A 27,582-nucleotide genomic window follows, 5' to 3' on the forward strand; every position below is an offset into this window, starting at 1 on the left:
CACTTGTTAGTTGGAAAAATTACATTTATTGAACTTAATAACATGGTTGTTGTTGCAACTTCACTGAAAAAACAGCCTCAGTTGTAAACTGCTGATAACTTTTGAATTCAGCACATTTCAGTTTGAAATCAAAGGTAACATAAAGGAACAAGAACTTATTTGCTGTTTCGCTGAGAAACCAACTAAGAAATTACAATAACTGAACAATAGCGGAGAATAAACAGATATTTGGCATAACAGAGAGATGTGACTAACTTACTGTGTAGCGCAAAACCAACTATCAAATTACAACACTGAAAGGTAGTAGACAAAAGATATTAGTATGCATGAATCTGTGATACACTGGCATTACAGGGAAATGAAACTTGCTATGTAGCCATGAAAGCAACTAACCAATTACAAAGCAAACCAACCAATTACAATCCCTGAAAGATGGCACAGAATACATAGCAGTATGCAACTGTGCTTGGCAAAACAGAGAAATGGTAAGCTCTACTTTATTGCACAATATTTGTGTCAACAACATGTTATTATAAGTAATTTCATACCATGATCAAGTTTAATTTAAATTCCACAATTTTACACAACATCAACATGGGTAGAATGGGGTACACACCTGGAATGAAAGTTTCTCTTGTGTTCAGTGGATGAAGGAATATATTCACTGACTTGATTTCAAATGTAGAGCTTTATATTTGCATCAGTGACTAGTCATACAAAGTAATTTAAGGTGAGAATGTCTTCATCTCAATGTTGTGTGTTGTGGTTTTGTCAATATTGCAAGTCATTTATATGACACAACATACTCTGTTACTCAGTGATAACTGAGTATTGGATTGGAACCATATTCTGACTGAGCTATTTCCCAGTGAGCAGGTCATCACTGGATATGAAAACAAAAGGATGAACCCAAAGCTGGCTGGTTAATGGAGCTACATGTACGCATGAATCCATACATATACCATAATATGTAGAAACCATATAAGCAACAAAGATCAAGGCAATGATGTCATACCCAAAAAGGTGAAAATGTCTGTAAAGTGCTAAACTAGAATTTGTAGAAAGCTGTTCGAGTGTGTGTAATATAATTAATTTTCCTGACTGACAATTTGATCATTTTATGATCACTGAGACTTAACGACCATAAGTTGTACTAGAGTTGTTGTGTATCTACAGTAAAGTACAAAATGTTGATACAAATCTGGGTTCCAACTAATGATAGACTTCACTATTCCATGTATCACCATGGCACTCTCATAATACTCTGACATACAATACACTGAACTTGAAAAAAGTTTTGTCTCTGAGGTACTTATGTAATACTTGTACTTTTGACTTTTCCACGTAAAGATAACAAAACCTGTGCCTTACAAAAAGTATGGTGGCAAGAGAATTTTGAACATTTCTATGACAAGCAATTTCTATGCAAAGTAGTTTTGAACAAAAAAATATTTTTTTGTCGCAAAGCATGCATGACCAACACAACACCAACTGTCATGTGTGTAGTTCTTCATAGACTCATAATTTACATTTTTTATTTTGTCTATATTTTTTAATTTTATTTTCTTTGTGTCACAATGTTCAATAAATATATAAGGAACCTTTTTTCTCTTTCTTTGTGAAATATTCTGTTTTGATATACTTTATTGTGCGGATTCTTTGGTGAGTGCCTGTGAACACCAGTGTGTGAATGCTACCGTGTAATTCTGCACTAAAGTCCATGTGTTATGAATTCCATGCCTGATGGACTCCTGGGATAACTTCCCACTGAAAAAAAAGACAGAGACAAAAAGGTTCCAAAAGCCAAACTCTTATTCAAATTACAAAGCTGTTAAGATTAGGCAGTGAAAGGGCGGTCAGGGGGTTGCCATTGACAACAGGCTGAACTTACACACTACAGCAAATGGTATCAAACTGAATGTCTTTGCAGTACTTCATTCTTGCCAGCATATCAGCCATTGGGATCTTAAACACTGACGTCATATATTAATTTTGAGGGCCAAAGTCAATTTTTGTTGCCTATATCAAATTATACACCAGTCAATTTTTTTCTAAGTTTTGCTAAAATTTTGATTAAAATCTGAAGACAATAAAATGTGATGTTCATTTGGTCCAAAATTGTCAAAAACTTACAGAAAAATTCACAAAATTGGTAAAATGTTGCACACTATAATTTTGGTTGGAAAATTGCAGCGCTCAAAGTGTTAAAACTCAATCTCTACTGCACATCAACTATTACCATGACAGGATTCTATTGAGTAGCAATATCTCTTTGTGAAACTAGCTTCACCCCGCAAGTTTTCCTTGTTCAAGGAATCACATGAAGATTTGATACTCACGTAAAGATGTTTTCCTGCAGCCATGTGCCGGCTGCAAATAGATATGGTGATATGGTTTCCCATACCACCATACTGTAATGGTATATCACCGACCACACAACAATAACATAATGTTTTATTGTGTCTGTCACCACCGGTAACTGATCTTGTATCTGTGAAAAAAACAGAAAACCAATACTTTAATTCAGCAACATCAGCACGTTTTGAACCTGATGGAAAAAAATATTAATATTTAGTACTATTTAGTAATTGATAAAAAATCTGTTTTATTATTGTCAGAGTGACTGTATAAACCTTCTCTTTCCCATGATTAAAAGCAACTTGGAACAACTTACAGCTGAAACATAGCATTCAACACAAGCCACTAATATTGCACATCAAGTAGCAAAACAACAAAATACTAAAAATATTATTTTTTAATTATTAAGAACTATGCACAAATTGCACAAATGCATTATATTTTTGTGCATAACTTGTCATGAATAATAAAATTCAATATTGTTGAATCAAGCACTCATTAACCTGTTCACCCCAAAGTCCCTGTAAACAGGTCCACATCACAATGGTTTGGGCCAAACCATTGTGATGAAAGGGTTACAGCTCACTCTGACACAGCAGAATGGATGAGTATTTATCAGTTTGAGAATAATCATTGATATACTTACCCATTCTAAGAGAAGCGGTACTTTCTGGTTGAGCCATTTCCTCTGTGGTTCCGTTACCTCTGCTATGTACACACCAAGCTGGTAGAGTTTTTCCCAAAGTAACTGAAGGTATGGCTCACTGAACTCGCAGGCTTTAGCATAGTAGTATGGAACATTCTCTTGTGTCCAACTGAAAGATGAAAATAATGACAAAACTCAGAGTCACATATCACATGGACTAAGTTGATATCTGGGAACATGTTTGCTCTGAGAACACATTATAAAGTCATTAAACCCACTGTCTGGTACAGTTTGACAAACATCTTGTGGGCTCAGCCTGTTCACTTTACAACTCTGTAATTTTTTTCCTGGGGTAAAGGTGAGCCAAGTTGTGTTGGTGTCAGGATTTCCTGGACATTTTATCTGAGCTGTAATGTTGAACCAGTCAGACAGAAGATGCAAATAGACAGGACAAGCCCCTTCACATTGTGTTCATGGACCTATGCAAATGACCTGGCAAAACTAAGTAAAAGTTAGCTTCTCTCCTTTTCCATTTTATGAAAAAGTGCCGTCATCTGTTTCTTTGACACAAGCATGTTGACCTTTCACCCCTGATCCCTACAAACAAGTCCACACTCATCATTGATAACAAGGCGTTTGGGCAAAACCATGACTTACTTGTTAGCTCTTCCTGCATAGACAGTAATTTTATTCCAGGCTTGCAGGGAAGCAGACTCCAAACCACTGTTTTCTAAGGCTAGAGCTGTTCTTGAACCAGCGTAACCACGGTGTGTGTACATGTCAATGGTTACCAAGGCGATGATTCCACTCATTATCAGAAACACAAGTGTTCTCCAAGGAAATGTGGTTCCGGTCATCTTTGCGATCAACTCCTATGAGACATAATGTCATTCACATGTTATCTTTCATCAATTTTTTGTTTACACGTACATATTCCATTTCCTTGTGGGAAACAGTTGTGTGTAGGTGATTTGCAAATAGTCATCATATCCCCTATAGATTTGTCCTTTGTTCGGTTTTCATGAATCTTAAGAAATCCATACTTTATAATAAATAAACAAGTCATTGACAATGACATAGTCCCCACTTGTAATAGGAGTATTAGTCTTGAGGGGGCAGGGAAATGAGGTCATTAAGAAGTATCACTAAAGTGTATATGTTCAGATCTATGGACACATAGGTCTATGTCATTGTTCCCAATTTGAAACAAGAGGCATGTCTAAGTTCTGGTTCTAAATCGGGAAAAAAGATCAAACCTCTAGCTGTATTGGCCAGCCAAGAAATACATATGTGCATAATAAATGAGGTACAAGATGTGACATCTTAAGGTCTATTATCCTATCAAAATTGAAGCGTAAAGAACTTGTGATTACTGAGTTATGCATATATATGCATATTCAAGGTCTAAGGTCATCAAGGTCATGTGACATTTTGAAAAAAAACATTGTATTGCTAATTAATCCATATATGCCAAAATTCAGACCTCTAGCTCTATTGGCTTGCCCACAATTATATATGGGCATAATTAACGAGGTAAGGCATGTGTTGTCATAAGGTCTCCCATCCTACTAATATAAAGGACATAGCACTTGTGGTTACTTATTTATTGACATAATCGTGTATTTTAGGTAAAAGGTTATCGAGGTCACATGACATTTTGTCAAAAAATTTCTATCCTATAGTCTATCCCTATATACTAAAAATCATACATTTACCTCTATTGGCTTGTTCAAAATTAGATATGCACATAATGAATCAGGTACAATATGTGGCGTCATAAGGTGTCCCATCATACCAAATGTGAAGGGTGTAGCACTTGTGGTTCCTGAGTTATGGACAAATATGTATATTTGGGGTCAAAGGTCACCGAGGTCACGTGACATTTTGTCAAAAAAATTGTATTGCTAAGTTATCCCTACATACCAAAAATCAGACCTCTAGCTCTATTGGCTCGCTCAAAATTAGATATGCACATAATTAATGAGGACAATATGTTGCGTCATAAGGTGTCCCATCATACCATATATGAAGGGTGTAGCACTTGTGGTTACTGAGTTATGGACAAATATGTATATTTGAGGTCAAAGGTCACCAAGGTCACGTGACATTTTGTCAAAAAAATTGTATTGCTAAGTTATGCCTATATACCAAAAATCAGACCTCTAGCTCTATTCGCTCACTCAAAATTAGCTATGTGCATAATTAATGAGGTACAATATGTGGCGTCATAAGTTGTCCCATCATACCAAATATGAAGGGTGTAGCATTTGTGGTTACTGAGTTTTGGACAAATATGTATATTTGAGGTCAAAGGTCATTGAGGTCACATTACATTTTTTCAAAATAATTGTATTGCTAAGTTATCCCTATATACCAAAAATCAGACCTCTAGCTCTTTGGCTCGCTCAAAATTACATATGCGCATAATTAACGAGGTACAATATGTGGCGTCATAAGGTGTCCCATCATACCAAATATGAAGAGTGTAGCACTTGTGGTTACTGAGTTATGCACAAATATGTATATTTGAGGTCAAAGGTCATTGAGATCACTTGACATTTTGTCAAAAAAATTGTATTGCTAAGTTATCCCTACATACCAAAAATCAGACCTCTGGCTCTATTGGCTCGCTCAAAATTAGATATGCACATAATTAATGAGGTACAATATGTGGTGTCATAAGGTGTCCCCATCACACCAAATATGAAGGGTGTAGCATTAGTGATTACTGAGTTATGGACAAATATGTATATTTGAGGTTAAAGGTCACCAAGGTCACGTGACATTTTGTCAAAAAATTGTATTGCTAAGTTATCCATATATACCAAAAATCAGACCTCTAGCTCTATTGGCTCGCTCAAAATTAGATATGCACATAATTAATGAGGTACAATATGTGGCGTCATAGGGTGTCCCATCATACCATATATGAAAGGTTTACCACTTGTGGTTACTGAGTTATGGACAAATATGTATATTCGAGGTCAAAGGTCACCAAGGTCACATGACATTTTGTCAAAGTGTCTGAGATATCTGCGTGAACGGATGGACTCACGGACTGACATAACCCAATCTATGAGCCCCCTGGACTTTATCTGTGGGGACTAAAAACTGTGTCACTGCATCCTTTTTGCAATATGAATACGATGAGAAACTAAATTTTTATTTATCTTGGCCTTATACATGGGAGCCTATGTACTGCCTTATAGATGGGAGTCTATGGACTGCCTTATACATGGGAGTCTATGGACTTCCTTATACATGGGAGTCTATGGACTGCCTTATACATGGGAGTCTATGGACTGCCTTATACATGGGAGTCTATGGTCTGCCTTATACATGGGAGTCTATGGACTGCCTTATACATAGGAGTCTATGGTCTGCCTTATACATGGGAGTCTATGGTCTGCCTTATACATGGGAGTCTATGGAGGTGAAAACTAAAAAGTCCTCTACCACGGCCAAATTTGATCGCATTGTGAAACAAATCGACGTGCATCTGTATGAGGTATGGTACTATCCTTGTACCAAGTTTGAACGAAATCGCTCCAGGCGTCTCTGAGATATCTGCGTGAACGGACGGACGGACGGACGGACGGACGCACGGACGGACGCACGGACATGACCAAACCTATAAGTCCCCCCAGACGGTGTCCGTGGGGACTAATAAACATTTATTTATTTACTCCGATCAGTAAGAGCATGAAGAAAGGAGAGAAAATGATAGAGAAAACAGTGTGAAAATCTCAGTAATACTTTATGGGTCGCCTGTGCTTATACATGGGAATCTATGGACTGCCTTATACATGGGGGTCTATGGAGGTGAAAACTAGTGTGAAAATCTCAGTAATACTTTATGGGTCGCCTGTGCTTATACATGGGAGTCTATGGACTGCCTTATACATGGGGGTCTATGGAGGTGAAAACTAAAAAGTCCTCTAACATGGCCAAATTTGATCGCATTGTGAAACAAATCGACGTGCATCTGTATGAGGTAGGGTACTATCCTTGAACCAAGTTTGAACGAAATCGCTCCAGGCGTCTCTGAGATATCTGCGTGAACGGACGGACGCACAGACGCACGCACGCACGCACACACGGACGCACGGACGGACGCACGGACATGACCAAACCTATAAGTCCCCCCGGACGGTGTCCGTGGGGACTAATAAACTGACCAACAAATAGATTGTCCCACTTCAAAGATCTCTTGGCAATTTTTAAAGTCACTGACATAGTATCACAACAGAATAATAAAATGGTCAAAGTTTCAGAAGATATTTTTAAAGTTGGGTACTGCTAATCTTATTGACTGAGTAACAGGGAAGTATTCAAGCAAGCTACTTACCTTGCAAGCAGCCCTACAGGCATTGAGATGTTCGTACTGATTGGATTTGGCAGTCAGTTCTTCATTGGTTACACTGAATGCTCGGATAGTGTCCCTTAGTGGCTTCTTTGGAATCTGAAAGTTGATGTATAATCAGTTGAGTCTCTGCACATTCTGGATAGTACAACAATTTACTTACATTGGGAGAAATTGAGACACAATGGAGGGGTCCTACAATAAATGAAGCTGATATCTAGTGAACACAGACTTCTGTCAGTCTACAAGAATGACTTTACAATGAGTGCAATTATGATTTATATACTACACATGTGCCAATATTTGTTGATCACATGAACACCAACATCTGATAATTTTGATAAGTGCCACATTTAGCAGCCCAATGTCTAAGGTCCTGCAGATTTATCATTTTACCGGTGCATTTGAATACAGTTATCTTAAAATCTGAGCTACCTGCACATAAGTTACTGAGAAACATACTTGGGTAATTCTTAACTTCAGTATCAAATATTCTAGAGAAAACAAGGATTGAAAAATCCTACATCCATTATTGAAGAAAACTGCACATTTCCTGTATTATTGGTATCTGCATATTCATATTACTCAAGTCACTCAAATTGACACTTTTTTCAAACGTAAGGTTTACTATGCATTTTTCAAGATCCATCCTTCATTCAACTTTTGAACACCTCGTGCAAATCAAGGCTACCTGTGCCAGTCTGGAATGTTATCAAGTTACTGAAACTAGACCATAAACCTGCAACACACAGGGGACCACAGCAGGTGTGAAGGTAGAAAGACCAATCAAAGATGTCACCTTGAACTGTACATACAACTTTGTCCACTCCTGTATAGCTGGTGGATTTATTTCAATAACATCACTGAGCTTCAAACACATCCATCATCTGAAAATGACTGTCCAAAAACTCTCAAGAATACAAGTAAACTTCAACTCACTACATGGAATGTCCATTCAGTGAGAAATAAATGACTAGACATTGCACATTACATCACAGATAATGACATTGACATTCTTTTACTGACCAAAACGTGGTTAACAAATACTTTCAGTCCCTGACTGTACTTCATCAAGTTGTATTTTCAAGCAACAACCTAGAACCAGCAACATCGGTGGAAGTCTAGCTTTATATAAGCAATCACTAAAGTTGACATCCTGGACACCTATTTGTTCCATGAAATCTTTCAAGGCTGTGACAGCAATAACTCTGCACCAGAAACTCTCTCTGAAAATTAACCTGGTCTATTGTCCCCCAACATCACTTCAGAACAAATTCACTGTGTCTCAGTTCTTGAATGAGTTCAGTACCAGTCTTGAAAAATATGCCACATCCCAGTAATCTCTACATCACTTGGGATTTTAATTTACACCTTGGAGATGAGAATAAATCAACAACCCAGAAATTCAATGAAATCATCAGTGCTTGCAATCTCAAACAATGGGTCAAACAACCAACACAGAAGAAGGGTCAGATACTCGATCTCATCTTCTCTTACTCGGCAGCCAACGTAAATGCTGTTACTGTAGATGGTCTGGAACTCTCGGATCACAGTCCTGTTCATACTAACTCTTCTGAAACCATTGCCTAGGAAACATAGTATCGTATCATCATAATTTTGCATTTATTCATAACACTGGGATATTGTCAATTTTTACCTTCTTTGATGCCTGGTCCCAAACAAACAATAGATGATTCATAAGTACACTGGATTGTTCCATGTGTGAGGTGTACATCTGACACCATTCACTGAAGCAGTGGTTATCAGCAGACAGACACAGAGTCAAACATGACAGCAACTGTGGAGGTTATAAGAAGGAAGACAAACAAATTAGTCATCAACATAATACATCAAATGAGCTACCGTATGTATATAGGTTAGATTAACTAATTTTCATTGTCAAAATGATTCAGGGAATCCACACTTCAGTTTTTGAAACATTTTGAGACAGAAATGTATTTTAGCTGACGTACAAACACAATGTTGACAGTACAGGAACAGTATATGTATTATAACCATCTCCGTTGTACAATGTAATAGATGAAATAGTTGTATAATTTCATCAGTCTAAACACAGATTTTAAACCACTGTTATGCAGCCCTGTGCTACAAACTTGTGGTACAACTCAATAGTTTAAAATAGTGTACACACATTAATAAATAGTAAATAGCAATGAGATCTGATTTTACCTCAGTCTTCAGTGATGCTGGACAGCTAATTGTTGTCCTTGCCAACAATGATGGGAAGTAGTTTCTGAGATTAGTGGCAGGGGTCTCACCAAATGCAAGTGCCTGAAAGATAATGATGAATAATAACGATGAGTGTTACAGACGGAATCACGTAATGGCTATTTCTGTTCCTGCTGGCTGATTTCATTTCCATTCATATGTCATAGTTTGCAACACTTTGACAGGTATCGGAGTATACACACTAAAATGTAAACTTTAGTTGTAGGGGAGGGTCTGCTTTTGCTAGGAATGAGATTTCAGTCTTTTGAGCTGTATATTAAAACATGCAATGAAGATAGATGTGCCTCAGCTGGGACAGATACTTGGGATCACAAATTTTTTCAATACTTTCTGGTCTACCACTTGTGGGGACTCATTTTAAAGCTCTTGATGTAAGAAAAATTTTTTCTATCTTAGTTTTTCAATAAGTCATCATTGATGACACAGTCCCCACTTGTTAATGGGAACATTGATTACAAGTCCTCAGAGAGGATAGAGTCCTCTTCATTAATTAGGTCTGTGATAAGAAAACTTTGATACAGATGGCGCTCAATGGTCAAGAATGAGTTCCATGGTGATGAAAACATAAAACCAATGTAGGCCACCATCCTAAAGGTCATTAAATGAGTCAACTAGGAATTAATCAACAGGATGTTGCAAAACATTTTTGCATCCTATCATAACACTGATAGATTATCACTGGTACCATATTTTATAAATTTTGATGCAGTGCTTCTGGACATTCACCCAAAAAACAAAAGTTCATCATGTAAATGCAAATTGGCAATTAATTAAATTTATTGGATCGTATCACAAAACAAATCAACGTGCATATGTATGACATAGGTCAATGTCCTTGTACCAACTTTGAAAAAAATCGGTTAAGATATGCCTGAGTTATGGCTCTGTACATGAAAAAATCGTAATAAAATGGCCGCACAGCAGCCATATTGGATCGTATCACAAAACAAATTGTTGTGCATATCTATGACATTGGTCAATGTCCTTATACCAACTTCGAATAAAATCGGTTGAAACATGTTTGAGTTAGGTCTCTGTACATGAAAAAATCGTAATAAAATGGCCGCCTGGCAGCCATATTGGATCGTATCATAAAACAAATCAACGTGCATATGTATGACATATGTCAATGTCCTTGTACCAACTTTGTATAAAATCGGTTGAGATATGCTCGAGTTATGGCTTTGTACATGAAAAAATCGTAACAAAATGGCCACACAGCAGCCATATTGGATTCTATCACAAAACAAATTGACGTGCATATCTATGACATTGGTCACTGTCCTTGCACCAACTTTGAATAAAATGGGTTGAAACATGCCTGATTTTAATGGCTCCGTACATGAAGAAATCGTAATAAAATGGCCGCATGGCAGCCATATTGGATCGTATCACAAAACAAATTGACATGCATATCTATGACATTGGTCAATGCCTTGTACCAACTTTGAATAAAATCGGTTGAGACATGTCTGAGTTATGGCTCTGTACATGAAAAATCATAATAAAATGGCCGCCTGGTGGCCATATTGGATCGTATCACAAAACAAATTGACGTGCATATGTATGACATATGAAGTAATCCTTGTACCAAGTTTGAATGAAATCGCTCCAGGCATATCTGAGATATCTGCGTGAACGGACGGACGCACGGACAGACGCACGCACGGACGGACGCACGCACGCACGCACGGACACGACCAAACCTATAAGTCCCCCCAGACGGTGTCCGTGGGGACTAAAAATCTAAAATTCTTTGTTTCCCAATAGAGTTAAGACAGGGATAGCGGCCATTTTGAATTTCAAATACTGTATCTGGAAACCTAATTTTGTACAGTGATCCCTGATTTTTCATTCTTGATTTGGTGAGAGAATGGTTACAAGTCTCATTATAGAAAGTTTGAGCAAAAGTTCATCTTTCGCTTTTGAGGGGTATACTACCTCAATGCCTTAATTTCAGTCTAGAGTCTGGTGATGCTCTATAGTAAGGAATAAAGAACAATGTCCCTGGTATTTCTATTTGCCGTGATTATTTTCATATTTTGTCATCAAAGATTTCAAAGTTTCACAAAAGATAAACCTCTCCGTCAAAGAACTCACCTTCAGTTTTGGATAGTAACCTAACAGTTTCTTCTGCAAGCTAGGATTTCAAAGTAAAAAGAAACATAAATTGCAATATGAGTGTGAGGCAGAGACAATGGCAATAGGTCTGATCATGTGATGTGTTCACAGTGACTGAACAGACTTTTGTTCACAGATAACAAAAACATTTGTAAAGCTTTTCTTGTCATAAACTTTTATCCGAATGAGTGGTAAATTCTTATACCAATTATCGTCACTACAGTCCTTTGTGTATTTAGACTCATAAAATTACTGTGGAGATCTGTGTAGAGTTTTTACAGTTAGCTCCTATAACCCTTTCATTTGGTGAAACCCCATTGTTTTCTATGTGTAGTGACATTATCATTGTTGCAGAGACAGAAACTGGCAAGTTGTATCAACAGAAACTACCACTTCAAAAACTTTCAAAACTAAGTCTGAAGATTAACTTATCACTACCGGTACATTACAGTGCATTTTGTGACAAAGTTCAAAGGTCGATAGATTAGGCTACTTTTAAAGGTGTAAAGGGGAACAGCAATCGTCGTTGACACAGTGAAATATCTCAGAGTTCAGGAAAACAAAAAAACAAAAAAAATTAATGCATATGGAATTTACGAAGCTTTGGCTGTAATAACTTACGATGACAGTCATCTTGATGTTACATTTTTTGTGCAAAATACCAAATATGAGCAAGAATATTATCTACATTGGAAACAAGCTTATTTACTGACACTAAAAATGTTAAACAAATCAAGATGACTAATTTTATCCTATAATGTGGGACCATAACAACCACTGTATTGAAACCAATCCTATGGCTGAAAACAATGAGGTCACACCAGAGACAACCCGATGCCCAAAATGTTAGAAAAGAAATTTTGTAATCACGTTTCAAATGAATAATTAATATTGAGAATACGATGCAAAATCATCGCCACACACAGGAGCAACTGATGAGGAAAAAAGAATAGCTCTATCCTAACACCCCTATTGTGAATAAAGTTAGCAAACCCACACATGTAAATTACCTTGGGCAGAACCAAATTGAACAGAAAGGTAGTGAATATTGGCAGGAAGCAAGACAGTTCCTGGGTAGTAAGTTCTTTATGATGAATATAGACAGAGTATAAAGACACACACACACATTTGGAGTACTATAATTACCCAAGCTGCGGACTTTGAAATGGTTGAATCAGCCAAGACATTACACATTGCATGCAGAGAGATAGAGTTATTGAAAAAAATAATTGTTAGCAACTTTTTGGAAACTTTCAGCTTCGCTGCACAGAGTGTTGAGAACTGTGAGCAGTTTTGGCAGGCATTACAGCAGTCTGCACACAGATTGGACTGAGAGCAAGCAAAGCTGATTGCACAATGTTCTTGCAGGATTTCATCAATTGAAATATCCAAATCTATTTATAATGTGTATACGCTGTCTCATCCCCAAAAATTTGTCCTTTGCTTTGACAAAAACAAACAATCTGGATCAAAGCATATCTTCTTCCTCAGATCGACAACATCTTTCGGCAGAAACTGATTTGTAGTCTCTTTTTTTTGCAAACATATTAAAAAATATATCAAAGCAAAATAACTTTTCCTCAAGTTGGTAGAGGGCTGCCATGTGGTGACTGAGTCAACAAATACTGATCAGAATTGCTTTCAAAGCATTTTGCTTCCATAAAATACAATTAATACAAACTACAGAACACTTTGCTGTGGCAATCAGCTCAATGCAAATGTAGCATTAAAAGTGTACTATAGGTTGTGCCCGGCGTCATGTAACACACCATCCAATGAGTATAGGAACCAGGCTTTAGCGGATGTCTCTATTTCCTTGTAAAAAATGTCAATGTGAGAACAAAACAGCCAATAATAAACTTGCTTAATGTTCCTAGATGAGACTCACCTTGTTGATAGGCCATTATTAGGTGTGAATATGAAATCCATGATTGGGAAGAATTCATTGGGTCCCATTACTTCATAGCCAGGTGATCTGTCTTTGTGTTGACTGGCAAACAAAAGATATTAAACAAAGTCAATGTCTGTATAGTGAATTATGTGATACAGTGGCTTTGAGTAAGATGCTGGGTATTTTGAAATCACAATATGAGAAACCTATCTGTACTGATGTATTGTGGTATCGATGAATAAGAATGAAGTGTGCCAATCTGGAGTTTGGCCGTCTTGAAGAATACAAATGAATGATTGCTAATAAAATATGCTTGAATATGTGTAAAGTAGAAATTGCAACATTCTGAATGTTCTGATCACAAATCTTCAAACCAAATATTGGAAAGGATTTGGTTAAATACTGATACAACAGAATGGTGTACAATGTCATCATATCCAATGACATAATTTCATTCTTGTATTGAATTTGAAACACAAATATCTAAACTTTAATATTATGAGAAGAATCAATGGCAAAGACAGGTTTACAAACAAATTTTACAGTTCTTACCTGAATAGGTCTCCAAGGTATGTCAAAGCATAGTTGGCTAAAGCTTTGGAACTAAGTTGTGGAAACATCACTTTAATCCACACTGCAATCAATGAAAGGCAGACAGTTGATATCACACTGCAGTGTGTTATGCTATTGGGTCAATTGTACTTCATTGGTTTTCAGCAGAGATATCAATGTGTCTGGCTTCCTGATGTCTATCAAAAGTACATATTTTGTCTCTCAATCTGTTTTTTGAAATGAAGCACTATCCAGTGAGGACTCCAAATAAACAAGACAGTTGCATGCAAACAACAAAAGCAACATTATGTACATTAAACATACACAATCATGTGCTGACCATGCACAGTTGCAAAATCAAATGCTTCAACCATGCCTCATTAAGAAATATTAGAAACTGTCATTTTCCATAATTTGTGATTACATTCTGCTTCTCAGTTTGTATCATGTAATTCAAACAAGTAAGGATTCTGTCCTATGTAATACACTGGCCAATGACTTTCAGTGTCTTCATCAACTTTCAGTGTAGACTGTTCCTAGATATTTTTGTTAAATCATTTCAACCTATGTATAGACATCCAACCTAACAATTGAAAACATCACGTAGGGACAAACCATGGTAATAAATTGCGACATAAAATTATGGCTTTAGAGTCAGACGATGGTTCATATAAGGTTCATATTGCTTAGTTCACTGTACACATAATCTCACCTCTAAGGCCTGCAGCAAAGTCATTATGACCGGCCTGTCCAACTGACCACATGATACTCAGACAACTTGCTGGACCATTCTGTTTCTTCTTGATCAGTTCCAACAACTTCAACACAAACACATACCATTTATTGTATACGATTGGAAAAACACCATAATGTACTAGGGGCTCTGCTGCATTTAGTGTTCCACTGTAGTTATAATACCTGTTATCAGTTGAACTACAAAGGGTATGACATGAGTCTTGGAATGTCACTTTTAACTTTTAGATGATATGTAGTGTGTACTGAAAGCCAACATGATATATCAATGATGTCTACAAGTTCCTTTACATCAAATACTATACGGTATAAAGGGAACCCACAGATATTTACTGTAATGCCTTGGCTGGGATGTGTTTATTGATTGCTTTGTTATATATTTGTTTGTGTAAAGTGAAGTGAATCTGTGAATATTTTCTGTCAGTAATAAAGGATAAATTTCTGATCTCACATGTACATTTATCAGTGCAAATCAGAAATCTTACCTTTGGAATATTCTCTATGACTACATCTGGTCTCTCAAAGGCAATACTCTGCAGATATATTCTGTAACCATAGCTTGATAAATCTGGAATTGAGGAAAGATCATTTGATTCAGCAATAAATCATCAAATTTCCCGCAAAGAAATCTTCATTTAAAACTGACACTGGGTATCATAACAACGTCTGTAGTGTATCAAATAGATTCAAATATGACAGCTGTGTAATGTTATGCTATTTTCATGGCTCATAAAATGACATGATACCTAAATACTAGTTTATTTTAAGAAGTATGATAATTGTGAAAGATAATCTTACTGTAGTTGTCAGTTAAGGTTATAAAGCCAAACACAGCAATATGCTAATTTTTTTAACTTTCACATATGATCAAGCACAGTACAAAGTGGAGCGAAATGTGAGGGTCATAGGTCAAGATATAGCATGTCATATAAAGACTCTGATAGTGAAACTATGCAATAAATCATCTACATGGTTTTATTTTAGGGCAATAGGCAAATAAATGTCACCAGAGATTTAAAGGTTGTGTGTACCCTGGTTCACTGGGTATACAAAGACAGTCACATCAGGGCAATTCAACAATATCAGCATGATGTCCAAATCATATATCTATGGTAACTGTGATAAAACACTAACTTATTGGATTTAGCACTGTCCATTTGTGATGAAACTGACATCGATAATTCAAGGAATTTATCTCAACGTCAACTGAGAAGAAAATTGTAAACTTTTACAGCAACTAAATGCATAATTGACAAGAATATTTCTGTGTATAACTCACTTTTGTTTCTATCACTGATCATCTCATGGACACAGAACTCAAAGAATAAATGCAGAGTATTGGTAGAACACTTGTTGAGGGCTGAGATCAGCAACTTCTTCAGGGTATTGCCAACTTTACACAGTGGGTAGTCTGAAATACAAAATGTTTTGCAAGCAACAAAATTACAAAAAAAGCTTTACACTTGTGGACTCTCAAGAAGCTCATGTTTACTAACTAATAGAATGTATATTGCTTGTCCAATATGTAATGAGCTTTAATATATTCCTAACTGCGGAGAAGGCTAAACTTGGTTTTCAATTGGGTTTCAATTTCTGCCAGCTGTCTTTCAGACAGTCATGCATTGTTTTTGGAATGATAAAGTTTACAGATGTTAAAATTCCATATTTATTTACTGCACTGGCTTTAATCTGTAATTTTCTACAAATGATTACTGACAAATTGAATAGAGACACTAATGGTCAGCGTATACCACATGATGTTTAACCCTTTGAGTGCTGTATTTTTTCCCCGCCAAAATTTTAGAGCAACATTTAACCAATTTTTATAACTTTTCCTGAAATGAGCTGGATAATTTTGAACCAAACAGACATCACATTTCATGTGCTACAGTTTTTTATCAAAATTTTGGCAAAAATCTGAAAAAAAACTGACTTGGGTGTATTTTATAAAGGCAACAAAAATTGATTTGGGCGCTCAAAGGGTTTAGACACATTCATGTAGATAAAGAACACAATTTGAAAGATGGTGACACTCACCTAAAGGCTGTTCACCAAAGACTGGATCTCCATCTTTCACATTCAACTTCAAGTTCATGAATGTCACCAGATCCTTCAACCAAAGCTGCACAGAAAGAATACAAAATGCAAGGCTACATGAGGCAGGGTGATCATCAATGCTGAATCCTAGCTGCGACATGACTCTAACAAATTGTTCCCAGTATCGTAATCATAGGTGTCTTTGAAAGACCATGTCATCTTACCTTGCATTTGACTTAAAACACCTGGATAGAATTCCAAGTCTTTCAAAGTGTTATACAGCAAACAAATGCCTCGTCATATGCTTCTGACATGGCAAAGAGCTGACTGAAGTGAAATTCATTAGAGTCACCTAAACCTCACAAACTTTATTAAAGTGGCATAAATCTTGTCCATCATTTTCTAAACATGTCAAAATTTCCACAGAAATTAAACTGAAGGAAATAGGGGGTTCTCTGAACACTCCAACCCAAACCATATGAACTTTTTTTAAGTCAACTTCAGTCAAATTTTCATGAACATGAGTGAATACTCGTATCATTGGTATGTCATGTTGGCTTCGCTAGTATTGCTGAATCAGCAATTTTTTATATCATCGGCAACATTCACCTTCCTATATTTCAACCCAAGGAACTAGAATTGTGATGTCTTTGAGATTTGACAAGCAATCAGGTGGGTACTTTTATATTATGCCTTGATAACAATCACAAACTTCACACCTTTAAGAGTTCAGTGATACTTACTAGAGGGGAGTCAGGGAATTTGTTCTGTACATCATTAAACAAAGCCTGCATCTCGCTCACATCGAACACTTTGAGAGCTTCATCCAAAGACTTGAACCGTTCATCTTTCTTCTCAATTTTCTTCTTGGGAGCTGTTTTCTTAGACTGCTGCTGATGGGATTTTGCTGTTTCCTCTCTACTGGATTCCTTGTTTGGAGTTTGTCGCACACCATTGAATGCAACATTGTAGATGGTAGCAGATTGCTGCAATGGTGCTGAAAAGCAAAAATATACATACCAAATATGAGCGAAAAAATATTTTTTACCACAAAACAGCATATTGAAGAATCATTACTCTAGTATCATTTAACACAGATTCTGAGTGCATGATTCATACAATAGCTGATTAAAGCAAAAACCAGGTTGAATGAACTTTTTAAAGTTAACTTTTAAACTATGATATCTTTGCAACTCATTCACATTCAATTGGGCATTCCAGATGATGCCCCTACATGTATGTCAGTCTAATGCTGGCTGCATATACCTGCATATGCTGGCACAATTATCACATGTCATAGTTTGAAAGCCTGGGTACATTGAATAAATCTATTGTTGAAACATTTATTACACAAGGGTTTCATATCGGAATGCTATTTCAGTATCAGTATTTGATTTCCTGAGCATAAAACTTGTATTTATACTCCAAGAAATGGCAGAATGAGTCCAAGAAATTCTTAGTATCATGACTCAATGAACACTACAGGAACTCCCACAAGTAATAATGTACAGGAACCTTTAGTGTATACAAGTTTACATGTGTAATTTTAGTACTGAATGTCTGAATATATGAACTCAGTGCAACTTTCCTTGAGAATACACTGAAAATACTGTGTGCAGAATAATACACTATTACTGTGGTCATTTTTTGGCCACATCTCCATCATTAGTTACATTGAATCATGGAGGTAGCAGAGAACATTCTGTAATGTAACGTTACATAAATCAGCAAGGACATATCGACATGTGGTCGCGCTTGCTGGGCCATATGGCAGACAAAGAAACGATCGAACACCTAAATAGGTGAAACTTAGGAATTACTGTAATACTGATATACTAGTGTGTACCATCAAGGCCCGCCCCCTAAATTTTGACCTGAAAATTGTGAAACAAATTCGAACCAGATCGATAGACAGACACAATAAGCTGGGAACTGTCAAAATTTCTAGGAAATCCGGTGAGGTAACGATCAGTTGTGATGACGATTGAGTTTCGATGTTTACGATATTCATCGAAGGGGTAGAGCTTATAAAATCTGCTTTTTGGGGCCTGATTCGTAAATTTGGTCGAAGAAAGCAAATGCATAGTGGAAGTGTTGTAAAGGTCGTTCAACTGTCCTCAAGTCGTCATACTGTTTTGTCCACGTGTACACACACATATGGTCAGTTCCTTGGCTACAAAACACACGACTTCTTGAAAAAACAAACCACACCTGATCCAATTCAAGTTGCTACTTACGTGCAGTATCAATAGTTGGTCTGTTTTCTGAGAGTGCCTTTTTTGCAGCTTTTTTGTCGGCCACTGTTGCCTTCTTTTTGTGAGAAACGGTTTCCCATTTTGCTGTGTTCGACGCCATGTTGAGAGAGAAATGCATTACGGGAAACAACGGTACTGTCATAAATTAACAGGAACCTAGCGGACCCTTGAACTGCTTATGTTAGTATTTATTTATCAAAGTGGCAATTTTCATCAAGATACAGGAGATTAATCTCATCTCACTGACTTTCATTCACTGACTTATTCCACGGGAAAATGTCATACTAAACGACCGACATGTGTTTGTAAAGTGTATTAAAAACAAGTATTTTGCAGATTTATATTAGGCCCTAAATTCTGTTGGTATTAAAATTACATCACTGACAGTCCTTGTGGTCTGAGAAGGACTGTGATTATAGCTTATCAATTCACTTCCATGACGAGTTTCAGGAAAACTTGAAAATATGATGATTCACATCGTTTTCCACGAGAAAAGATAACCAACTTTTATTTCTGGATTGTTTACAGTCAGACTCAGAAGGATTCAAGTTTGTCTTTTACACTTCTTATTAGGCCTAGGCCTAAGCTTAACTGACAATAATCTACGTCATATCCGACAATTTTTTTTTTCGGGGAACGACAAGTAAATTTTCCTATGGTCTATGTACATTTTGGTTATTCCGTTTCCAAAAGTAAAGTAAACAATATTTTGAACAGTTTTATAATTGCCCAGGTTTAATCGATTTAGAGCTCTGTGTGAAGTGTGCAGCTGTGTGCAATTTTTTTATAGTGCCCGGACTAGTTTATGGGAATGATGTCAGGTTTTTAACTTGAAGATACCTTATTCGCCTTCGAAGTGTTTTGAAGTAACTCGGGGTTTTGTCTCTGTCCACAACGCGAAAGACTCGCCGCTGATGTACCGAACGTAAAGACAATCGCATGGACGTGCTCAAACCGTGAATGGCGCACTTGCGCTTATACCATTACCAATTAGAATTACCAGAAACTCGCCGATCTTTATTTAATTCGCTAAAATGTACCGCGTTTCTTTCTGTTTTATTCACAGGGCATGTTGGCTCCAAGGATCGACATAATGTCTGCTGACCATGATGAGATCACAGCAACACTTCACCATCCAGTATAGCCTACTGTTCAGTGGACCGGAGTCAGGCCCAAAGTAGCAGAAGCTTCTTCAGAATTCCGCATTTACTTATTTAGAAATTTTATCATTTCTCGAGATAATCGTAATATAACAACCAGGTTACCTTTAGTGTACACGCCATGATTTGTTGCAATTGTGTTTTCTTTCACTCTCTTGTTGAGCAATCCATACAATTGTGTAAAAGTCTTTTTTCCATAGGTCGAGTGAACGGAGACGTCAACGACAAATATTCAAGGTAATGTATGAGTCGAATGCAGTTGAGGAGGTAAGTTTATATCTAATAGGTAGTCTAAAAATTTTGACTCGTGTACATTATAAGTTTATAATGTTGAAGTTACATAGGTAAGTTCTTTCTCCCTACTTCTCTTTCTGTATCATTTCATTTACAACGATGATGATTTAAGTAAGGATTAACAGTAAACAAGAGAGTTGTCTTTCCAAATTAAGTTCCAAGACAAGAAATTGACTTTTTTAATCTAACAATTCTCTCTTGGCTAATAAGTTCAGAAGCCCTGTAAATTATACATTTTCTAAAAGCCTAGATATAGGTGAACATTTTGGTTACCACAGTGTTACCATTGTTTACATAACAATCATATGAGAGGTAATTTGCATACCCTTTCAAAAATCGGTTTTTCCTATGTTCCTATGAAAGTTCAAACTTTCTGGAATGCAAGCTGTCACAACGCTCTTTCAAACTGTGTAGATTTTATATATGTTGCTTACTTTTTTTGGAACACAATTTTAAAAAAAAAATAATTAGGGTTAAATTCACCGCTCTGGAAGTTTTTCTGGCATAAAAATTATTTGACAAGGTTTAAACAAATTCTGAGACAAAGTTTGGAAGATTCTTAGGACAGCTTGCACTCACACAAATTTCAGCCACATATCTCAAAGCATTGAAACAAAACATAGGGAAAACCTATTTTTGAAAGGTTATGCAAATTACCTGTTACGTGATAGTTATGTAAACAATGGTGACACTATGGTAACCAAAATATTTCCCTATATCTAGGCTTTCCGAAAATATATAATTTACGGGGGTTCTGAGCTTATTAACCACTAGAGAATTGTTAGCTTAAAAAGGGTCAATTTCTTGTCTTGGAACCTCAAACTTCCTTGCATACGTGAATCCGCTATAAATACCTACCCAATGAAGTAAATTAAAACACTTTCTTATCACATTTGAACAAAAGAAAAGAAGCCTCATTAGCTTTAACAGTAACCAATTTATTAAAGGCTGAATGTATAATAAGGAAGGCGCTCTTTCGGGGCATAGTTATTACAGGTCATTGCTTGAAAGAAATGAGCTAAGGTCTCTCTCTCTCTCTCTCTGTCTGTCTGTCTGTCTGTCTGTCTGTCTGTCTGTCTGTCTCTCTCTCTCTCTCTCTCTCTCTCTCTCTCTCTCTCTCTCTCTCTCTCTCTCTCTCTCTCTCTCTCTCTCTCTCTCTCTCTCTCTCTCTCTCTCTCTCATTTCGGTCTGGGCGTATTTTCTGAGTAGGTCCACCAACGACACCAGGGCCAACACCAACAGAGCAAAGCACTGAATTGAAAACATCACTGCCGCCGACAACGCAACCGATGACAACTGTATCCGAGACAACGACAGCGGAGCATGGCCCTCACATCATCACTCTACCCGGCGGTGTCGTGATCGATGACGACGATTTGAGAAATGACACTGGCCCAGAAACACACAAAGAACTTCTTCTGTCAAAGTATTCTGTGAAATTTCGAGAAAGCATCCAGTCAATGTTGAGAAGTTATTCAAACATACCGATTGAGGTGAGGGACATTACTAACAGATTCTTGTCAGAGGGAAACTGGTGTATTTACATGTAACAATATCGGACCAACACGTACACCGTATACTCTATGTAATCTATTTGAAATTTAACTCCTGCAAAAGTCGAAGAGACAAAATTAATCCTGCAGGCAAGTAACATTGATAAAGACAAATGACTGGTTTCCGACATTATTCCATATTCTATTCAGATATATATGCATTCATATCCGTGTACAAAGCTTATTTCGAATCCATATGGTAATTATAGAAACCATGCACGTGAACTTCAAACCTTTAACACTTTTGCGCTAAGAATCATGGTCGAAGCAACGCTGTTCAGTGGTTAAAAGAAAAAAAATCTAAAGGAAACGAATTGTCTTTGGGAGCAGCACTGTTGATTATTTCCACGAAGCTATCTCCGAGTGGCACTCGGATTGACGAACCTGTTCGAAAATCTGCCAGTGTTAGCGCTGTGCGTTTGTTTTCTTTATCAAACAACATTGGTAGATTGATGTACAAACACATCGATGTGGTGTGAAAAATAAAATGAGTAGTTTTTCATGTACTTTTCATCAAGTAGATAAATCAAAATATACAGTTGCACTTTCCAAACAAATTAAGATGTAGGTTTTGATCATTAATCGATTTTTCTTGTACAAATGGCAAAAGGGGATAGCAATAATGAATGTAAAAAAAACACTTTCATCAGATCTCATAGAAAGGTATCGGATTACAAAGTGTAACTCCATGCAATGTATAATTGTACCAGACTGGTGCGCTTGGAAAATGTAGAACATTAAAAGTGTTTAAATTTACAGTAACTAAAACGTTCGTTTTGATGTTGGACAAAAACTGGACCTGCTAAATTGTACGACCATCTGTTCATCATTTTATCAATATGTACTTTTCAGGCCCTTACCACAATCTACTTCGAAGACTATGACAACAATCGAACAAGTACATTTCAGTCAAGGGTCAGAGTTGACGACGCTAAACGTACGATGGCGTTTCTCGCCGATCTTCTCGGATACGGCAACATGTCGCTCAGCACTGGTGAAATCATCCGTACAACGATGTTTCTGAACGACGTCGCCACGACGACTTTTGTTGATCTGAAAAAGACCGATTTTGAAATGATTGGTTTCGATTTGCCAGGCATGGTTCAGGTGATTATGACGGTTATGTGATTAATGGCTCCTTAAAAATAATCATGTTTGCCCTGCAACAACCTATAGATTTTATGTCATTTATTTTTCAAAACCTTTACAATTACGCAGGTCCACGTGCTGTCTGCAAAAGCTGTTTGTTTTTTGCATGACGTATGGTAAATTACGACCTGAATGAATCATGACGCAAGAATGGTATACTGCCAAAAAGTAATAGGTGACAAGCAAGCCACTTTACGCATTAATATACTGAAGTGGCACTCCCACTTGGTAATATTTTTAAAGCACATTTTTTAATGCCAACGGTCGATATTTGACGTGGCGACTGCGCGCGGATCGCGAGATATCAATAAAAACATGTCCTCAAAAAAGTAAAAGTTTGAATTCCGGTGGCCCACCTAAATTCAGCTTCCGAACATCGAACGTTCGGCACTGGGGCCATTGTCAACTAAGCTATGGAGTACGAGTCTACGCTTACGCTCCTGTATGCCACAGTACCACTCGCGTCGGTGATCGGTCATGCCCCCTGGGGAAAGCCGAGTCTTACTGACTCTGAGAAAAAACGGAAAACAAAGTTTGATAGGTGACTAGCACACTGGCAGTTACGTGCGGTTGATACATAGCGGCCGCCGAGTGGTATGCATAGACGCATACCACGCGCGCGGCGTACTGTGTGGCAGACGACAAAATGTAGTCATCGGAGGCGGCTAATATTTGACACGTAAAAACTGATGTTTATGTGGTATTGAATAAAAATATAGTACAACTGATTTAGAATAATGAAAACGACAAAAACTAAGGAGAAGTTTTACAAAACTTACCTGAGGTAATGGCATAATTGTGCATATAAAGTCTTTGCGGTGGGAAGTAAATTAATTGCGTCGTTCGAACTTATTGTAGACTCCCTAGTATATCGTCAAGCAGCACAACAACAAAACTTCGGGGGATTTCGGGTCAAAATCAGAAACGATCGTAAAACTTCGGGATGTGAAAAATACGCTCGGGAAATGACATGTTTTTATCGATATCTCGCGATCCGCGCGCAATCGCCACGTCAAATATCGACCGTTGGCATTAAAAAAATGTGTTTTAAAAATGTTACCAAGTGGGAGTGCCTCTTTAAATCACCTTCAATAATTCGCTTTGGGATTAACTTTATTATGCTATCTGCGATGAAGTTTGCGGAAAGATGCGTTGAAAAGTTCTGAACATTTCTTATTTGTCGTTCACACCGTATCCAGGCTTTTATACGTACTTCGAATGGACTCGTCGATACACGGTACAACTCTAAATGGAACCAGTTGAAAGATGTAAGTAGCCAAAAAAGTGTTTTCAATAATAGCGGCCAAGAGGGCGCTAAAACACCACAAACCGTGCTGTACTGGACTATGTTGATTGATCAACGTGATATTTTTTCCAACGATAACGACCTATTTAAAGTTCACTGATTCGAATTTTCCGCAAACTGATCACTTTTCTGTGTAAATGGCTTTATAAAGACAGTTTACTCATGAGTTAATTATTGTAAGGCATGGGCTCAGACAACTTAGCTTTACAATTATTTCTAGGAATTCGTCGGACCCTCTGCAGTAGTAACGGCGGTGGATAAATTCACGGAGAGCATTGCGCATTTACTCGAGAAATCTCAGACAATCCGAGTCAAGTCGAAGAACATCCGTGAGTATTTCTGTCATATTTTGAGTTTGTTATAAAGTCGTTTATTTTTACTCCCCTACGATAATATCGACCCTTGGAAATTGATCCGTGAACTCGTACCGTTTCTTGCATAGCGCCCCCATTAAAAGTTACAAGACCTGTGACGTACATTGAAGAAGCAATCTATTTATAACCACCTCAAAAATGTCGTCACATTATCAATATTTCTATTGCTCCCTTTGTCCATACACATGACAATCCTAACTATGGATAATTGCAATGTTCAGTCAGTTGCAATTTTAGTCACAAATACATATATAATTCGAGTATTTAACACATATAAACCCTCCAACTTTGGCAATATAACATCGCAGGTCGAACTGATATCTCTTAATTTCAGAATATCAAATCGTGGCAGTGGATACGATGGACTTCCTGACAACTGGATGGACATTTACTGCTGAGACTGGGGGCGCACTAACGGTTGATGATACTGGCTGTGAACAAGTCTTGGTGAACCCAATCGACATTGACGACAGCTTTGCTGGTAAGCCTGAGACGAGAATGAAACGACATAGATAACATGAACAAGCAAAAAATGTTATTGATGTTGACTGCATAAGTGTGAAGCATAGTTGCATACATCCATCCATCCGTCCATCCATCCATCCATCCATACATACATACATACATACATACATACAGACAGACAGACAGACAGACAGACAGAGACAGACAGAAAGACAGGAATGCATTAGCCAATAGTCCTTTAACATACATCTATTGGATTTCAGATGCAAACGATGGACTTGTACTGGTGGGTGCCTTGTACAACGATGTCACCGGTCAAATGGCTAAACATGACATCAAAGAAACTGTAGCCGAACAAATGGCCAATGACATGTAAGTTTGACAACTCTGACACAACTGATATTACGCGTTAGAACGGTAGGGATAAACGACGCCGGGAAGTAAATTTTGTTGGAAGTCGTCATAGTATACTTTTTTGTCATGTCATATTAACCAAGCGAGTGTTATATTGATTTCGTGTTTTTCTATTTTCATTTCCGTGATTTCGCTTTTAGAAAATAATCAAATGCGTGGCCTACAGATAATGAAACTTGTTTGTCTTACTTTACTTGCATGCCATCTGATGGCGTAGTCATCACAACGTGACTGGCACATTAGCAGAGAATCTCATATCTCTCAGTGTGATACCGATGTCAGGAGATGTTAGCATCCCTGTCTCTGTCACATACTGTCTCAATCATCATCAGCAGGTAAGGCTATGATTGTACACTCCCTTATACAGTCTGATAAAAGTGATTTTCCGAAGGCAGGTGACAGCGATCATAATTCCTATAATATAAGATATAAATAACCGGCTATGTACCAAGTATCAAACAGCTCATTAAGCTTAAGCTTACGCATGTGCAGGCAAAACACCTGTCAGACAGACAGACAGACTGTGAGGTCAATTAACTGATGATTTATTTGTTATTTCATATGAGGGATTGTATAACTGATCTTTTGAATGATCGGTCGATCATAAGTTAGTTTCGTTTTTGTATAGTCGATTGATAAATGCAGCTGATATTGGTGATTTTATCTGAAAAGCCATTCTAATGCTATGTTGCGATTGTACCTCTGACTTCCTGAATGCTAATTGACAAAAGATAATTCATGGCTTGATTGAGGTTTATTGACCGTAAAGTGTCGGTATTTTGGATCATTTCTTCATAGATTGTTATCTTTAGTTCCATGGTTCTTTAGTTCTAGCAATATAGTTATGTGAACACAACGCACCCTAATTATTTTGCTTCGATACAGGTCGGCCACGACAATGTACCCGGATGCGCGTTTTGGGATTTCTCTATAAAGTAAGGGAGCTGTATGTTTTGTTCGTTTTGCGTTTGTTACCGCTTTCTCATCAATCTGTGATCCATATTTGCTCAGTTCTACCTACTTTCTGACAAATCAACAGTCCAGTCCACATTTCAATTGTTTTATATCTATTATCGAATATGGATTTATAACCATACATTTGAACGAAATCGGAACTTTTAAACAACACGTGATCACCATAATAATACATTTGTGACGTACTTTTCAGTAGAGTTCTAGTTGTCATGAGTGAAAAATGTGACTTTGCACTGATTGCTAGGTATCGACGACTTCTAACGGTTCATTGTATGACTTTCATTGTATGACAGCGTGCCAATGGCGGTGCGTGGAATGATGTGGGATGCACAGCGTTGGAAACCACTGGCAGTTACACCAAGTGTTTCTGTAATCACACAACAAACTTTGCAGTCTTGCTCCAAGTAACAGATATCCTAGTAAGAAACACACTTTCTTAGGATTTTTCTTTGTTTGCGATCCTTAAATGAAAACGGCGTTCCATTCCACGCCAGTTTCTACATCTGTATGAAATTCTTGTACATATTCACGTACATCCTTCAACTTGTCACCGATTATGCCTAAGTAAAGAAATTGAAACAGTGTTATCTAGAAATATGTAATCTTGAGATTATTTCTTCATATCTTGAGATTATTTCTTCATAACTGTATCTGATATTTCACTCG

General features: G+C 37.2%; 2 protein-coding genes across 2 annotated transcripts; one reads left to right on the forward strand and one right to left on the reverse strand.

Moving 5' to 3' along the window:
• Window positions 1-3: 3 nt before the first annotated feature.
• LOC139132828 (transmembrane protein 214-B-like) lies at window positions 4-19,368 on the reverse strand. Its single transcript, XM_070699087.1, has 17 exons — window positions 19,209-19,368; window positions 17,715-17,968; window positions 16,972-17,056; window positions 16,214-16,345; window positions 15,420-15,502; window positions 14,894-14,999; window positions 14,182-14,263; window positions 13,627-13,728; window positions 12,885-12,896; window positions 11,718-11,757; window positions 9,558-9,659; window positions 9,025-9,165; window positions 7,353-7,466; window positions 3,662-3,876; window positions 3,005-3,173; window positions 2,340-2,491; window positions 4-1,767 (listed from the first exon to the last, which is right to left on the reverse strand). The coding sequence occupies exons 1-17, from the start codon at window positions 19,366-19,368 to the stop codon at window positions 1,644-1,646; spliced, it is 2,073 nt and encodes a 690-aa protein (XP_070555188.1). The 3' UTR covers window positions 4-1,643.
• Window positions 19,369-21,706: 2,338 nt separating this feature from the next.
• LOC139132832 (uncharacterized) lies at window positions 21,707-27,406 on the forward strand. Its single transcript, XM_070699096.1, has 9 exons — window positions 21,707-22,173; window positions 23,086-23,340; window positions 24,582-24,650; window positions 24,909-25,017; window positions 25,397-25,543; window positions 25,791-25,899; window positions 26,159-26,276; window positions 26,827-26,876; window positions 27,210-27,406. Exons 1-9 carry the CDS (start codon window positions 21,970-21,972, stop codon window positions 27,322-27,324), a joined length of 1,176 nt encoding a protein of 391 aa, XP_070555197.1. The 5' UTR covers window positions 21,707-21,969; the 3' UTR covers window positions 27,325-27,406.
• The last annotated feature ends 176 nt before the right edge of the window (window positions 27,407-27,582 follow it).

This window comes from Ptychodera flava, chromosome 5, assembly GCF_041260155.1.
Source record: "Ptychodera flava strain L36383 chromosome 5, AS_Pfla_20210202, whole genome shotgun sequence".
In the NCBI taxonomy this organism is placed as follows: Eukaryota; Metazoa; Hemichordata; class Enteropneusta; family Ptychoderidae; genus Ptychodera; species Ptychodera flava.

Excerpts from the sequence above, each read along its gene's own strand:
- LOC139132828 (XM_070699087.1), bottom strand. The coding sequence starts at position 19,368 with ATGACAGTACCGTTGTTTCCCGTAATGCATTTCTCTCTCAACATGGCG. Across the intron at positions 17,057-17,714 it reads AATTCCCTGACTCCCCTCTA|CTTTGGTTGAAGGATCTGGT; the intron begins GTAAGTATCACT and ends CTTTCTGTGCAG. Across the intron at positions 16,346-16,971 it reads CTTTGGTGAACAGCCTTTAG|ACTACCCACTGTGTAAAGTT; the intron begins GTGAGTGTCACC and ends TTTGTATTTCAG.
- LOC139132832 (XM_070699096.1), top strand. The coding sequence starts at position 21,970 with ATGACAACTGTATCCGAGACAACGACAGCGGAGCATGGCCCTCACATC. Across the intron at positions 22,174-23,085 it reads ATTCAAACATACCGATTGAG|GCCCTTACCACAATCTACTT; the intron begins GTGAGGGACATT and ends TGTACTTTTCAG. Across the intron at positions 26,277-26,826 it reads GTCTCAATCATCATCAGCAG|GTCGGCCACGACAATGTACC; the intron begins GTAAGGCTATGA and ends GCTTCGATACAG.